Raw genomic sequence first — 17,411 nt, 5'->3', positions numbered from 1 at the left:
CTAAACCAGTTACTATACTACTACACGATCGGGTACACTGCCCGTTAGTGTGTAGCAATCTCTAAAACCGGTATTTTCCATACGATAATTCATATACCACTTTTCGCACATCATTCCCGTAGCTACAACAATCAAAAAATACCCAATCTTGTTTTACCCATAACTTCTTCGTTTTAAATCCGTTTTGAGTGAATAAAATTGATATGGTTTCATATTTAACTCTATTTTATGAATCTATACAGAAAAAAATATAGGTTTATAGTCGAAAATATAAGTTACAAGTCATTTTTGTAAGAGGTAGTCATTTCAGTCGAAAGAACGACGTCTTGATGACCATTTTGAAAAACATACTTCCACTTTGAGTTTAACCATGATTTTTGGATATAGTTTCATGTTCATAAGAAAAATCATTTTCCCAGAAGAACAAATTTTAAATCAAAGTTTATCATAGTTTTTAATTATCAAACCCAAAACAGCCCGCGTTGTTACTACGACGGCGTATGTCCGGTTTTACGGTGTTTTTCGTGTTTTCAGGTTTTAAATCATTAAGTTAACGTATCATATAGATATAGAACATGTGTTTAGTTAATTTTAAAAGTCAAGTTAGAAGGATTAACTTTATTTACGAACAAGTTTAGAATTAACTAAACTATGTTCTAGTGATTACAAGTTTAAATCTTCGAATAAGATAGTTTTATATGTATGAATCGAATGATGTTATGAACATCATTAGTACCTTAAGTTTAGTAGGTAAACCTACTGGAAGTGACAAGAAATGATCTAGCTTCAAAGGATCTTGGATGGCTTGAAAGTTCTTGAAGTAGGATCATGACACAAAAACAAGTTCAAGTAAGATTTTTACTCGAATTAAGATAGTTTATAGTTATAGAAATTGAATCAAAGTTTGAATATGATTATTACCTTGAATAAGAAAGATAACCTACTGCAAATAACAAAGGTTTCTTGATCTTAGATGATTACTTGGAATGGATTAGAAAGCTTGGATGTAAACTAGTAAACTTGAAAGGATTTTCGAAGTGTTCTTGAAGTGTTCTTCCTAAGATGATTATAGCTTGATTCTTGAAGTAATTTTTTATGAAGATGATGATTAGCTACTGGAAAAATTCGTTCATAAGTGTATGTGTGTGTTGAGAGAGAATTAGAAAGAGAATTGGAAGTGAAATGGAGTGAATGATGAGTGATAAGTGGTGAGTGGTGAGTAGGGTTAAAAGGAGTTCTAGTTAGTTGACTAGTTCATGGTAGAAGTTAAAATTGATTAGTCATACATGACATAATCAAGAGTAGAATCTCATGCTAGTTCCTATTGGTATATACCTACAGTAAGTACGTCTAGAATCTGTGTATAATACGGGTATGAATACGACTAGAATTCTTGATGAAAAAAGAATGGGAATGTAATTGTACCCATTTTCGTTAAGTATTAGTGTTTTGATATATGTCTTGAAGTCTTCCAAAAGTATATTAATACATCTAAATACACTACATGTATATACATTTTAACTGAGTCGTTAAGTCATCGTTAGTCGTTACATGTAAGTGTTGTTTTGAAACCTTTAAGTTAACAATCTCATTTAATGTTGTTAACCCATTGTTTATTATATCTAATGAGATGTTAAATTATTATCTTATCATGATATTATGATATATTAGTATATCTTAATATGATATATATATACATTTAAATGTCGTTACAACGATAATCGTTACATATATGTCTCGTTTCGAAATCCTTAAGTTAGTAGTCTTGTTTTTATGTATATAACTCATTGTTAATATACTTATGGAGATACTCACTTATCATAATCTCATGTTAACTATATGTATATCCATATATATATCGTCATGTCGTTTTTACAAGTTTTAACGTTCGTGAATTGCCGGTCAACTTGGGTGGTCAATTGTCTACATGAAACTCATTTCAAATAATCAAGTCTTAACAAGTTTGATTGCTTAACATGTTGGAAACATTTAATCATGTATCATTTAATATATATAAACATGGAAAAGTTCGGGTCACTACAACAATGACACTCCTTCCTCACCCACTATATTAATTAATTAATCAATTGTACAAGATTAGTAGCAAAAAGTACCACAAAACTTGCAAGCCTTACGTCCTCAAATGTGTTGTAAATGGACGGAAACATGGACGAGATTTCTGGGCGTCACCCTGGACTAAAGCTGGGCTAGGTGGTGCCATTGGTGTCCTCCTGGATTAGAACTTGGGCGGCTCCTAGACGGGAACATTGTGAGCACTCTAATAGACAAAACACTATAGCACTATTCATCAATAGTACCCAGGGATAATTTCGTTGTTTCACTTTTTTTTTTGTCTTCAACAATAAAAGAAGCAACTTTCGTAAAAGAACCAACCCTTCAATGTTACCAAAAGATGTCGAAAAAAATTCTTTTTTATAAAAGAAAACAACTAACTTTTTTTTTCTCAACGAAAAAAATTCTCTTTTACAAAAAAATCAACTAACTTTTTTTCTTTCTTTCTTTCTTTTCTTCCTCAACGATAAAAGTGGCAACTTTCATAAAAGAAACAACCCTTCAATGCTACCAAAAGATGTCGAAAAACATTCTTTTTTATAAAATAGATAAAAAAAAAAAAGCAACTTTCACAAAAAAGAACAACTCTTCAATGTTGGATGTCGAAAAAAAATTCTTTTTTACAAAATAGATCAAGACTTTTTTTTTAACTCGCATTCAAAACGGAGCCTCCGACGCGAAGCGAGGGCTCCACAACTAGTTCAGTTTAAATGAGTATATTTTTAAAAAGGTCCCTCAATTTATTTTTATGTAACGAGATTCCCCCTCTAGAAACTTCTTTTGCATCCATCATCTGATTTTCCATCATATTTATTTATATTATACTATATACTAAATATGGACAAAACCCACCAATCATACCACGCCACGTATCCCGAAATCACTGTAGCTACTGTAGCAGCTACTGTAACACTGTAGCGAAATCACTGTAGCATTTTATTTTATTTTTATTTTTTATTTTTTTATAATTTTTTTTTTTTTTGTTTTTCCCTTACCACAATGGAGTATAAAAATATAAATTCATAGATAAACAAAGTTGCTCTGAATTTTTTTTTTTCGCTTACCACAATGGAGTATAAAGTATAAATCTTTTGGGTTTTCCCTTACCACAATGGAGTATAAAATATAAATCCATAGATAAACGCAGTTGCTCTGAATTTTTTTTTCTTACCACAATGGAGTATAAAATATAAATCCTTAGATAAACACAGTTGCTCTGTATTTTGCAACTATAAATATACATATTATGTATATCGATATACAAACAAAAATTTGAGTCGAAAAACTAAATATATATATATATATATATATATATATATATATATACACACACACACACACACACACACCATAGCATAATTTTTAAACGAACTAGATTAACTAAAATGAAGTCGTGTGGCTAAAAGGATTATACAACAGATCTAGAAAACTTCAATATTTCAAGTATTCATAACGAACTAATTTTAATTACCTAATTAGATATTAGATATTCTACATTTAGTAGATGATAAGTAAAAGAATAACAATAAAAGAATGAGAAGGAGAATGTGGTATATGGGATGAAAGAAGGGAGAAAGAACACTGAAGAAATAAGTTAATTAATGAAAAAGTGATTTTGTTTGTATAATATATAAGACGGGTCAGCCCAGAGGCCCATTGGTGGGTTTTGGAGGTTAAAACGTTGGTTGAGTAATTGAACAAATGATTTCTTTGATTTTTCTTTAAAATATAAAATTTGGTGTACACAACAACACAACAACAAAACTCAATCTCACATGTATGGTTTATAGGAGATGTGAGACATTGATAATCCTTCATTTATCCTTCAATAAAGAAAAGTCGCTTCTCAACCCCAAGTGAAGACCACCGGCCAATATGAAACCGAACATATACAAATATTACATACAAAATAGAAAAATTGTTTACTTTTTTAAGTATTATAAAATATTGTTATATGTTACTCCTCGGTCCAATATTAATAGTCTTTAGGTAAAAATACGTCCAATATTAATAGTCTTTAGGTAAAAATACACAGTTTAAAACATTACATTCATTATATTATGCTTTTTAATTACTTTACCATTTAACCAGTTACTTTTTACCTATATTTTTATCTTATATACAAAAGGTAATGATTATTTTTATCTATTTTTGGAAGTCGACTTATAATTTACCTTATTTTATAACCCGTTTATTTATTATTGATTAAGAAAAGTATTGAAATTATATGTGTATGTGGATTTGGTCTCCGTAGCGAAGCGCGGAACTCCAAACTAGTTATATTTATATTTATGGTCAGTTTACAGGTGCAAGTCAAGATTTAAGAGTTAAAGATTGAATTATAATTAAAATATTTCAATTCATATAATTTATTTTTTATTTTATTATTATTCTATTATTGATTATAGATAGATAGATAAATAAAAATAAGTAGATGACGAGCTGTATATATGACATTGACTAGTTCAATTATGAATGAAGGGGATATGCTTTTTTAGTTGTAGAACTAAACTAGATTACGTGGCTTCTTCATGAAGTAGACACATTTAGGATGTGTATGATTACATGTTAACGGAATGCTTTAGAGCACACGGTGCCCGTTTAATTTTTTCACCGTCCTTCAAAATCGACGGTGAGATCGACCGACGGTCGACACCGTGACGGCGTCGATCTCGCCGTCGATTTCCAGCCACCAAAAACCGACGGTGAACCAAAAGAGCCGTTTGAGAAATTTTTTTGAAAAATATAGCCGTTAAACGGCTATATTCAGCTTTTTGTTTTTGCAGGTTTGAAGCAGGCTCTGCTGCTGTGCTGGTGACGGTAGGTATTTGATGATGAAGAAGAAAGAATAAGAAGTTTATTAGGTTTTGTAAAATGAGCATATTTTGTTACCTTTGGGCTAAATATTTTATTTTGGGCCAAAAAATATTCTGTAAAACATTTGGACTAATCTATTTATTCATCTTATTCAAGTTTTTTAATTTAATGTTTTTATCTAATCTAAATACATATTAATGAAAAGTTTTTTCTTATTCAAAATTAATTAAAAAACCCAATCTATATTTAAAAAGTAATTAAAATAAAAATAAAAATATGAAAATGGACACCGAAATGAACACTGAAATAGACACTGTGGACACCTCCACCCATGTCACTGTCAGTCAATTTCGGCTTCCATTTTCGACACTGAAAATGGACATCGAAATGGACTACGGACACCTAGTGCTCTTAGACTTGGGGCTGTTTTTTTTTTCTATCTAAATTTAAATCTGTTTTATTTTACGTTATTTGAAAAGTTGTGTCTGATTTCATGTCTCATCGAAAGTAGAAACACATTAGCTTTCAGATTAAGTGACGTGTTAAATAACGAAGAAACAACAGTTTTACTTATTGAATTAAATTTTTTACAGAAACAGATCATTAAATACAATGTAAATAGACATTTAGTGCCATAAGTTGGAATCGTTCATCATTCAATGTGTTTTCTTAACCTCTAAATAAAATAAAACTGTGAACCATTAAGAATTATCTATTAAGCAATAAGCACTGTTTCGTTTGTTTGTATATATAATATATCCCGTCTGCTTTTCAAAAACACTTATATAATAATTATATTCTCTTATTTTTTATTTATTTCTTTAAAATGATTATTAAACAAATTATTGTCATTCAAAACTAAGTTCAACCAACAACAACAAAACCCAATACCACATAAGTGGTGTATGGGAAAGTGAGATGTAGACAATCATTTCCCTATCCAAGAATAAAGACAAGTTATTTCTCCACTCAGAGTGAAAACACTCAAAAATAGAGAAAGTCATCCCTCTCTCTATTCGACAGATATGGAGATTGTTTCCGAGTAGACCTCCGACCAATAACTAGAAAAAAGTTTTTTAAAAAATTAAATTATTCAGATTTTAAATCATTCAGCTCTTAAAATCATTCGGCCTAAATTTTTCTATACATTTGCCATGTACTCTATACTACATGTTTCATGACCATAACAACAATGATTGCAAATAAGCCAACAAAATCAAGCTTAAAACTTCCAATTTTCACAAAATATACAACATCAGCAAATACAACATAATCAGTTAATCCCCAACATCCAAGACAAACAAATGTACATTCCATATGTTTACAAGAGGTAAAATCATTACAAAGATGGGATCGACTTTGATCGAATGAACTGTTTGAGTAACGCTTTTTCTTCATCGATTTTCTTTTTCTCTTGAGGATCTTTTGTCTTCACTTTCCTTTTCTCCTCCAATATCCACTTGAAAAGCTCTCGTTGTTGATCAACGGGAATTGGTTTCACTGGCTGCATAACGGCGGGAGGTGGCGGTGATACCGAAGCAGTTGAAATAGCAGTGGGTGTAGTTGTAGGAGTAGATGATGTAACCGCAGGTGCAGGCACAGGCACATCACCCTGTGTTTTCTCATCCTTATTTGTTTTCATGTAAAGGTACGCTACAAAACATCAAAAATTGCATCCTGTTAAAGGCGATAAAAGTATTATCTTCATAGTATAGTATTTGTAATCATGGAATAGGTATCTTTATCTTTATCTTTATTAGAAAATTCAGTGTATAAAAGGAAAGTAATTAGTGAAGCTGCACAATTTGGCCCACGAAATGTTACTCATTTTCACTAGTCGCAGGCTATTGCCAACAATACAACAGAGCACAAATATAAGGCTCATGTTTTCGTATGTATCAAAATCTTATGCAAACACAATCATTGAATCACTATGCTACGGCCTGATCAACTTTTAGCCTTTTACCATACAAATGGTCAAAATATAATCATACAGTTACAGTAACTCTTCTCCGTCAATGTCGTTCCTGACAAAGACCAAATTCGGATAATACTGAGTTTGGATATAACCAATCAAGCAAACATCAAGGTTAAAGTCAAACTTAATATACATGACATGAGTTTTTTCTTCATGAATTAATTCAGTTTTTAAACTCATTAACAAGTTGTGAACTCTACACGAAATCCTCTGAAAAAACAACAATGTGTTCCGACGACCAACTATAAAATATTAAGCATGAACAACGGAAATAATCAAGCAAGTTAAGACTACAAGCCATTTATACACCTTACAATCAATTATGGCCTTTGATTGATGTCGCAAAAACCATTCATATTCATATATTCATATTATTCAAATTTGAAAAATCAAATAGCGTATTATTCCAGTGTTGTATAGATACTAACATAGTTATACCTAATTTTGGTTGTTAAATTGAGTTACAATTACTTATTAGTTGAAACAATCAACTAAACTGTTCAATATTGTGTTCTTCCAAATACCAATATCATATCCTATGAAACCTAGATTATCTGTGGAATCATCACTTTTAGTTCCTCTCATATTAGGATAGATTGCAGCAGGAGATTTCGTATAAATCCCAAAAATTTCACAGAAAATTGGTTCGGATTTATACATTGTTTTACATAATTTTTAAGAATTCTTCTAGTGTTAAAATGCTAGAATTGATTACATAATATGTTACTCAGGTAATATTCCCTATTTATTTAGCTCATACACTAAGGTAAGCAAAAATTCATCAGATCAAAATCGAATTTAAAATCAGATACAAAAGGCACAACAGTTATAAGCATATCAACTAACTGAAAACCTAACTCTGTTTTCGGTTGATTCAACGAAGATAAAAGGTTACCATACAGGAGCAACTAGATCTAAAGTTATTATGTAAAAACAATTACTCCGTATATACATATAATTGTATTTGTATGTACATACCTCCGATTGAAACACTAGCAGCGATGAGAAGAGGCCAGATGAACTTGGAACGGCGTCCGACTGATTCCGTCGGTGGTAACGGTGGCGGTGGTGGTGGTGGTGGTGGTGATGACGTTTGTGTAGCCATTGACGGAAGTTTGTTCGACTGAGCTGTTTCTTACAGGATCGGTCTTATGTCGAGGTATGGTTGACTAATATTGATAAATTTATCACACCAAACAAGCACAAAGTATAATTCAAATTTAAAATTTTTCTAACAAACAATTTTAAAGAGTAATTTTAATGTGTTTGAAATAAATAAAATATAAAATATAAAATATTAATCATTAATCAAAAGTCAATCATAATCGTCATGTATTATCCATTTTACGCATTTTAATAACAACATTCATTAAAGAAATCCTAATTAAATACGCTTTAACGTGTGTCATAGAAACACGTTAGCAAAAGTCAGTTAAACTATGCATCATGACATCGGGTCTTTTCAGGTGCTGGGGAATATTGTTATTGTTTTTTTCTCCATCCTTTGAGCTATGATTGTGATGCACCTTTTATGAATCTGGTACTTTTCGAGTTTGCTAAACTTCATTTCACGATGCATCTACCGCTAACCAACATGTAACAATTTTGATCTTTTTTTTTTTTTCTACCTGCAAACATGTTTCACCACATTTGAATCGATTAAATGAGGCCTTAACAAGATTTAGATGCTAAGCATTGCTGTTCGTCTTCCGGTACATTCATTCACCAAGTCTTCACTCGCTCAGTGGTAGCTCATCTGTTGACTGGTTTCTAGGTTGTTACGAGGCAAAAAACGAGCCATTAACATGGTATATGCACATATCATATATTCCACACACCCCCTAATTCCATCTTATAGTAACAGATATATTTATGATTTGTATTTAGAAAGGCAACAGATATATTTATGATGTATTATGTCTTTTAACTAAATTATTTATGCAGCTTTTGATGCTCCAAATGGGAATGAACTTTTGACGTTAGACATGAAAAATATGGGTTAAGGTCAAGTATGGGTAAACTGGCAAAGCATAGGACGTTATTGGCCCGAGTTTCAATCATTGTTGAAGAATTACCAGATGCAAGCTTTTGGTGAAGTCACGAAACCATTAAGACCTAACGCTCATCTTTCGTGCAGTCCTGGTCAGAAGATCTCCACCATTAATTACGAATGTACGATATCTTTAACAAGGCAGCTTACTAGTTTTGGCTTCATTATGCAACATAATTCTTGATCAAGATCTATCATTTCTTGATTGACATTTCTGGTAATTTATATTATATTCCGCAAAATTGCATGGGGCAAGAATTGTGTGCATTAGCAGAGTATCGCCCCAGGTAATATCAGAATCAAGGAAAGCAATCAAGTTGCTATCAGAAACATGTCAATTACACAAGAAACACTCACAGCAGTCTGCACAGTTTTGGCTGATAGGTACAAGTGACAACAGATACAAACCTGGCTGAAGTAAGTTCATATAAGACTAATGTTTGTGAACAAACAATGAAAAAAAAGGTACAAACAAAAAATAATTATTGAAAATGAGAGGACAAAATAGGCAACAAAGCTATAGCTAGAAACTATAAAATTAGGCAAAATCACTTTACTACTTCCCAATATGAATGTCATCCAACAAAAGATTACACCCTTTGTGCCTCTCAAGTGCCACTACTGTTTCATTTGTATTTCATCTCATTCTCTTCTTCCTTCATATGTTTACATCAATCAATCTATCTTAACAGATGAGTAGATCTTCCTTACAAACCATAAGCACGCATAAAACCCGATTGTACCCGTCAACACAAAGAACGTGTACGAAGCAATCGACATGTACCCAAAGTACAAGATACCCGAAACCAGCTTTGTAATTTCCAACTTAGTGAAGAAGTAAAATATCGAGTAAAGGAAAAGATACGCTGCTGATGAACCCGCAGTAAGGTAAGCGCGCCACCACCAATTGTAATCCTCACTACATAACTGGAAGTAACACAACACTACAGTTATCTCCGCACACGTGATGATCAAAATCACAAACACGATGAACAGAAACCCGAATATGTAATAGAACTGGTTCAACCAAATGGAAGTCAAAATGAAGAACAGCTCAATGAATACCGCCCCAAAAGGTAAAATCCCGCCAATTAGGATCGAAAAAACAGGCTTCATGTACCAAGCTTGTTCTGGTACTTGTCTCGGGATTTTATTCGTTTTTACCGGGTCTTCAAGCACGGGTTTTTTAAAACCCAAATAACTACCCACGAACACTAACGGTACAGATATCCCGAACCATAGGCATACAAGAGCGAACATGGTACCAAACGGTACTGCACCAGACGATTTCTCCCCCCAAATTATCGCGTTGAGAACGAAAAAAATCGAAAAGAGAATACCCGGAAACATGAAGGCGGTTTTAAGTGTATTCTTTTTCCATTCTGTACCTTTGAACATTTTGTATAATCGTGCAGAGGAATAACCCGCGAATAACCCCATGAAAACATACAAAAGAACCAAAGCCGTCATTAGACCACCACGGTTAGATGGTGACAAGAAACCTAGTAATGCAAATATCATGGTTACTAATGTCATGCCTAAAATCTGTACACCGGTTCCAACATAAACAGAAAGAAGCCCAGATTTTGATGGGGCCCGAAAAACATCTCCATGAAGAAGTTTCCATCCAGTTTCTTCTTGTGCTTCGTCTGTCGAGTCTAACTGATTATAATTTGCAATGTCTCGGTACAAAGTTCTCATCATGATCATTGCTACCATTCCCGAAAGGAAAAGGACAATCATTAGTGAGTTTATGATTGAAAACCAGTGGATTTGATCGTCATTCATAAGAAGATACGTGTCCCAACGTGACGCCCATTTAATATCGCTCTCCTGCACAACATTTTTTTTTTTTGAATTACAAAAAGAAATAACGCGTGCAAAATGTATATAATGATGCATGAATATGATATAAGAACATTGAGTCGTACCTTGAAAGTAACGTCGTAAGTAAACACTACCTCCTTATCGGTATCGACTTCCTGTGGTACCGTGCTTCCTTGAATTATATTTTTGGTATTTTGGTTGCACGTTGTCAATTGAGGGTTCTTGTCATCCCAATCCTTGTACTCATGATTGATACTATTAATAAAATTTGGAGAATTAATTAAATATTAATTAATATTAATATATTAATTAGTTATAAGATACAAGTCACATATCAAAGATTAAACTCCAAATACCTGTTTGGAGTAACTTCAAATCCGACAATTCGAGCCAAATCAGTCTCAAGGTCTTTGTGATACATGACTCTAAAGCTCAAGTGATTGTTGATGAAATATTTTTCCTCTTTACTCTGTAATTGCAAATAAAAGAATAAGTTCATGAACATTTCTAAATCAAATGAAACGGTCAAGTACAAATCTTTTTTTACAAATCTTTTTTTACAAATCTCACCCCAGCATAATTCCCTTTAAACCCTACACGAAAACCATGTTCGTAAGTGGTTGATTGACTACCATCACGTCTTTGTCTAAGAACAGCAACTGGGAGATTATCCAATATCCTGCATCACATATTCAAGATTCAAACAACCAAACCATATCATATCCATACTTAAATGTAGCATCAACAAATCTATGAGCTATAAAATTATCAAACGAATTATAAAGAAGGAGACTTACATGTTAACCCGGTACTCGTCATCAATTTTTTCCTTGAAGTTCTTTGCAGATTGAGCGTCAAGCTTCACTCTGCAACCAACTTTACATGGGAGCTCCTCTCTCATACTAAACTGAAATCATAACATCATTAACAAAAACATAATAAAGCGCTCCCCAAATCCCGCTTAACAACAAAAACCCAAATCAAGGACGAGCGTAATATATACTCACAGTGTAGACCGAGTTCTCAATACGATCACCTCGCAAAACTTCCCCCAAATTCTCAGCACTGTTCTGAATGTGTTTTGGCTTACAGTAATTCAAGTAATAATAGTCATACGGAAGCTGTGTCTTCGTAGACGATAGCTTGTTGACTTTGACTTGTAGCGAATCACCCTAATTAAACAATTAGGTAGTCATAAACTTCATCATAATACAACACCAAGCTTTATATAAATCAGCTAACAGATAATTATAAATACTAACAGGCATTGGGATTCGGTAAATTCATTACAATAATTATCAACTGCTACTACATTGCCCATTACATATCAACCAATTAATCAATTAGTAATTAATTAGTTAATTAGTTAACTATATACTAAAAAGTGGACTAAAAAGTACAATTCAACATAAGACTAAAGCCTAAAACCCTAGATCTAAAATCGATAGATACAGATCGATCACAAGCTATGCAAAAGCTACAAGAGTGAAGTCAAATTAAGAGCTGTAGATCCTAGCGACAGATAGTAAGTGTGTTTATATGTGTGCAACGACATCTATATCTATATATATGTACATATATGTCGATGAAAAGGAAGAATAAGAGAATTAAGATAACGTACTCTATTGAAATCACGAGGAGCAACACCAGGAAGATAGAACGATTCAGAAGGTGAGATCGTTAAGAGGAAGAAGACGATTGATATGAACACGAATCCATTGAATCTCAAACACTCCATTTTTAGTTTTGAATTTTTGCTAATTCGGAGTGTTGAAAAGAGATCTTAGATCATATAATCATAAAATATATCAGAGGGGTTAGGAAGGAACCAGAAGAAGAAAATGGGAGTTTCGTGTGAAGTTATATTTTTATAGACGATAGACGATAATTTGCTAATTTTTCACTTTTCGATTTTATTTATTTTCATTTTATCATTAAAAAAGATGGAAGAAAAAGAAAACCTAAAAATCTCTTTTTCTATATAAAATGATTGGTTTGGTTTGATAAAAGAAAAGGATTAAGCGATAAGTGGTTCTAAATCTCCAATGATTAAAACAAGTTCTAAGATCAATCACACTTTGCTTTGCTGTAATCAAAGTGCGGGTGACCATGACTCGAACTCAATCTATCAATGCTTCCCTTGAATTTCACCCAAGGGTGTTTTTCGCACATCGCATTGCGAGAGCAGTGTGAGAGGGGTGTTTTTACCACTCATGTCTTCGGATAGGGTCGGGTTTCCTCCTGTGTAGCAGTTGGGGGTGAGTTATGCAACTGTGAGAGATGAACGCGTGAGTGGTTTAGTTATCCCTGGTTGATCCCGAACTATTGTTAAAACAAAAATTAGTAATACTCCGTAAAAGTTTAAATTTTCTAATGTGACACAATTATTAAAATGTTTTCTATCTTCACATTTGCTAAGTTAATCCTTAAATTACGTATTTAACAGTTTTAGTTAACAATCTTGTTCCTCATCTTTTTTTCTTACAAATGAACATGTCACAATTTTTACCAATTACTCTCTTTTTTTTCCCCTTAAAATTGAACATATCACAATTTTTTCCCTCCAAATTCTTTTATATAAACAGCCTTTTGAGTTTTCAAGAGAAACAAACAAGACTCTTTTGATTGTTTCAAATAGAAAGTGTGTAATATTATGTCATAAATAAAAGTGTTTGTAAAGTTATCTACAAGTGTTCTTATAAACTTTTATTGGTTGCTTCAATGTGATGGTATTGTTTACCAAACGCTAAATCAACTAATCAACAAAAGATAGTACGCATCATCATTCTCCGCGACCATTCAAAAATATCTAACATATTTTCACTATTTTTTTTTGGAACGGCAAAATTTATATTAAAAATCAAAACGGCCCCTTAGCAAAAAGCTAAAAAGGCATTACAACGGATAAACAACCCAAGTATTCCAATTTAAACTACGTTTTCGCCCTATAACGGAGCCAATAAAAGGAAAAATACTTTACTAAATCAACTAAATTACAATTTCTCACAGTTTTATCATTGAATAAACAAAAACTACGGAACCTCCAAATCAACCAATGAATCGCCACAACAATCGATAACATACGATCCTTTGAATCTTGCGTGGAAAAACCCGAGTCAATCCAACTAAGAACTTCTTGCCATTCTTGCCATGATGAGAATGAAATCAAAGGGCGTATTAGATTCATAATACTTCATATTTTCATTATTATATATGATAAATTCATATTAAGTATGTATATGTATTAGATAATCCGTATTTGTATAATATTTAACATATTCTATGTTACTTTATTCTTTCTATTTGAATATTAAAAAAAAAAAATCAAGATGAAAAATCCTCAAACTTTTTGTTGTACAAGTGGATGTAGAACTAGTTTAGGCTTAAATTGCTTAAGCTACTATCATGATTCACGGAAACATTATCACTTCTTTTGGTTGATGTAAATTAGTAGTTGATAATATTATATTGATACTTATCCAATTTATAATACAATTACAATACAAAGTTATTTATTATTGATAATTTTTGTATCGAAAACATTAATATTGAATAACAACACATAAATTATGAGCTCGTTCGTTGAAATCATTTTAACTTCCATTGACAAATAATCGATAAAACACCAAACATGAGTCCCTAAAAAGTTGTTTTAAAATTGATCATTAAAAATAATATTTTATGTATATCTATAATTTTATATGTTTTTAGTCAAGGTTGAAGAACTCGGAAATCGGGGAGAACTCGGTCGGGCATTTTTGAGGAGTTCTCGGCAACTCGGGGAGAACTCGATTGTTGACCAACGTTGACTTTTTAAATATAATTCTATATTTTCTAATATATATGAACATATAATATATATTCTAGCTACATACAAACATTTTATAAATATATATGTTAAATATATAATGTTTGATTATATAAAAATTTAAGTTTTAGATATTAGTTTTAACTAGTAAAATGGGTCCGCGCGATGCCGCGGTGCCTTTGGGTTTATAGAAGTAAAAACCTTTTGGTATGGATGTTTTTAGATGAGAAAATTGCGCGGATAGTCCCTGTGGTTTGTACCAGCCAGCATGGATAGACAAAGTTGTTGTTTTGAGTGTGGATAGTCCTTGTGACTTAAAAGTGGTGTAGGGATAGCCCAGTTCACTAACACTGTTAACTTTTTCCGTAAAGTTAGTCATGTGATAAGCATGTGATGACATTTTTGTCATTTGACCTAATATTATATTCTATATCATTAGAATATCCACCTCACTGAATCTATCATATCATATATCATATTCTATCCATTTTCATAAAACAAAACAAAAATAACAATAACAATATAAAAATATCAAAATCCAAATCTGAAATCATCACCATATTATCGTTCATCTTCATTACTCCTTCACCAAAAATCATTTCTCTAATTTCTAGTTCTCAAAAACAACATAAGATTTCAGATTTAAAAGTTACAATTCGTTTTTATCATCTCAGATCTGGAGTTCAAGCTGGAATACCAAAATATCAATTGGTTTTGGTCTCTGGATTAGTTCGGTTGCTCAAAACTCTAATCGATGTCAAATCTGATTTCCAATCACCTATTCGAACTACCTGAAGCCTCAAATCGAATAGAGAATCACTTCAAAATTCTCATATCTGAAGTCAAACCTCAAGCTCATTCGGTCAAATTCTCAGATCTGAAATCGTTTTTGGATTGTGAATTCATATGAAAATAACGCCACTTTCCTTCACTTGATTCCGTATTTTGTTGATATTTTGGTTCTTGCTTCTTCACGAAAGTGGTTAAACGGTACATCAGGAAACTATTGTGATCAATTTCAATTGTTAATTTTATTTTTTATTGATTTTGGTTTTTATTGAACTCAAGAACAGAATCGGATGTTTGAAACCTGACAGATTCGGTTGAATGGTGGATTGAATTACAGATCTCGATTTTTGGTTCAAGAGGGTGAGTTAAAGGCTCAGATGGAGATGGTTGATGATGAGAGGCAATGAGATTCAGATCACTTGTTATAACTAATCGTGACTTTTTTTTTGTCTTTATTTTTTTCTTTGATTTATCATATATTTGTAGTTTTGTTTATTGATTTTGTTTTTAGTTTTATCTTTTCAAAATTTGGGGTTATTATTTTGGATGATGAATATGAAGATGATTATGTTTAAATAAAATTAGGGTTTATTATTGAAGAGATGAAGGTTAAAGTAAAAAGGTTGAAGATAAAAAAATTTCATAGATAAAAAAGAAATGTAAAAGGAGAGTATAGTTATGTCTATATTTATATACTTAATCTTTATTTATGAATGTGTATGTTGGTAAGGTACTATAAATTTAGCAACTTTGGAATCTTCATGTTTTCTCTGTAGATGAAGAAAAAGAAGTCGCGAAGCAAAGAAAGGGTGAAAAAAAAAAATAAACAAGTAATGCTAAATGCTAAATGCTATTGAAATGCATTTCTTTATTTTTTTATATTATTATTGGAAATTTTATTTAATTTAGATAAGAACAACTAGTTGATAAGAAGGATAAATGACGAAAATACCCTCACATGCTTGACACATGATTCAGTTTTAACGGAAAAAGTTAACAGTGTTAGTGAACTAGACTATTCTTGCTCCACTTTTAAGTCACAAGGATTATCCACACTCAAAACAGCAACTTTTTCTATCCATGCTGGCTGATACAAACCACACGGACTATCCGCGCAATTTTCTCTTTTTAGATACATGTAGTTAGTACCTAGTCTACATAATGGCCTATGTGTTTTTAACGCCACGAAGATTGCGTAAAAAAATGGAAACAGAAATATCGATATGATGTAGTTAGTTTGGGTAGTTTATTAGAGGTGTATGTATGTATTGAATATAGTCTGAGGTATTTAGCATTTTTTTAGAAGTGTCCGTTTCGCGTATAGTTAGTCCCGTTGTGTTCGTTAGATTTTTTGAGTTGAACGGTGGGTTCGAAAAAATGTAACGTGAGGCGAGCGGAAACATATGTCCCGTTGAAAATATGGATGGAGTTTGTTGAAGTTTTTTAATTAAAATATTGACTTTACAATTTATGCGAGGGTTTGGGTGTAAGTTGGAACATTTTTTGGGGGGTGTTTTGGTTTTTCCCCCCTTTTTTCCCTTGTTGTCGTTTTGACCAAGATTTTGGGGTGATGATGTTAAAGCAGGGGGTACAAAATAGTTATATTTTTGTTGCGAAATACTATTAAATACGATACAATTTTACACAAGTTATTTATTTATTTATAGAGTGGATATACCTAAACCTTGCTACAACACTTTATAGGCAGTGTACATAATCGTAAAGTAGTGTAGTTTTTAGTAAGTCCGGTTCGTTCCACAGGGAGCTAGCCAAGTTTAACGCTATATTTTTAAACTATATATATATATATATATATATATATATATATATATATATATATATATATATATATATAAGTAGTATTATTATTATTATTATAAAGGGGGTTTTTACCGTTTAATGACCGGTTTGTCGATTTTATGTCTTAAGTCACAATTAAAACCTAATGTAAAATATTAAAAATAAATATAACTTAATTTAAAGCGTAAAGTAAATGATGATAATAAAATTGCGATAATTAAAAGTGTGATAAATAAAATGATAGTAAATAAAAGTTGCGATAATTAAAA

General features: G+C 31.8%; 2 protein-coding genes across 2 annotated transcripts; both read right to left on the bottom strand.

Moving 5' to 3' along the window:
* Positions 1-6,086: 6,086 nt before the first annotated feature.
* Positions 6,087-8,043, bottom strand: LOC139867462 (uncharacterized). Its single transcript, XM_071855828.1, has 2 exons — positions 7,847-8,043; positions 6,087-6,543 (listed from the first exon to the last, which is right to left on the bottom strand). Exons 1-2 carry the CDS (start codon positions 7,971-7,973, stop codon positions 6,230-6,232), a joined length of 441 nt encoding a protein of 146 aa, XP_071711929.1. The 5' UTR covers positions 7,974-8,043; the 3' UTR covers positions 6,087-6,229.
* A 1,392-nt stretch (positions 8,044-9,435) lies between these two features.
* Positions 9,436-12,554, bottom strand: LOC139868366 (transmembrane 9 superfamily member 7-like). Its single transcript, XM_071856698.1, has 7 exons — positions 12,367-12,554; positions 11,753-11,917; positions 11,543-11,652; positions 11,316-11,424; positions 11,102-11,214; positions 10,850-11,000; positions 9,436-10,751 (listed from the first exon to the last, which is right to left on the bottom strand). The coding sequence occupies exons 1-7, from the start codon at positions 12,481-12,483 to the stop codon at positions 9,594-9,596; spliced, it is 1,923 nt and encodes a 640-aa protein (XP_071712799.1). The 5' UTR covers positions 12,484-12,554; the 3' UTR covers positions 9,436-9,593.
* Positions 12,555-17,411: the final 4,857 nt, after the last annotated feature.

Source organism: Rutidosis leptorrhynchoides, chromosome 9 (genome assembly GCF_046630445.1).
Source record: "Rutidosis leptorrhynchoides isolate AG116_Rl617_1_P2 chromosome 9, CSIRO_AGI_Rlap_v1, whole genome shotgun sequence".
Lineage (NCBI taxonomy): Eukaryota > Viridiplantae > Streptophyta > Magnoliopsida > Asterales > Asteraceae > Rutidosis > Rutidosis leptorrhynchoides.
The sequence above is the reverse complement of the archived record's forward strand: the minus strand, read 5'-3'. Positions and strand labels throughout refer to the sequence as shown.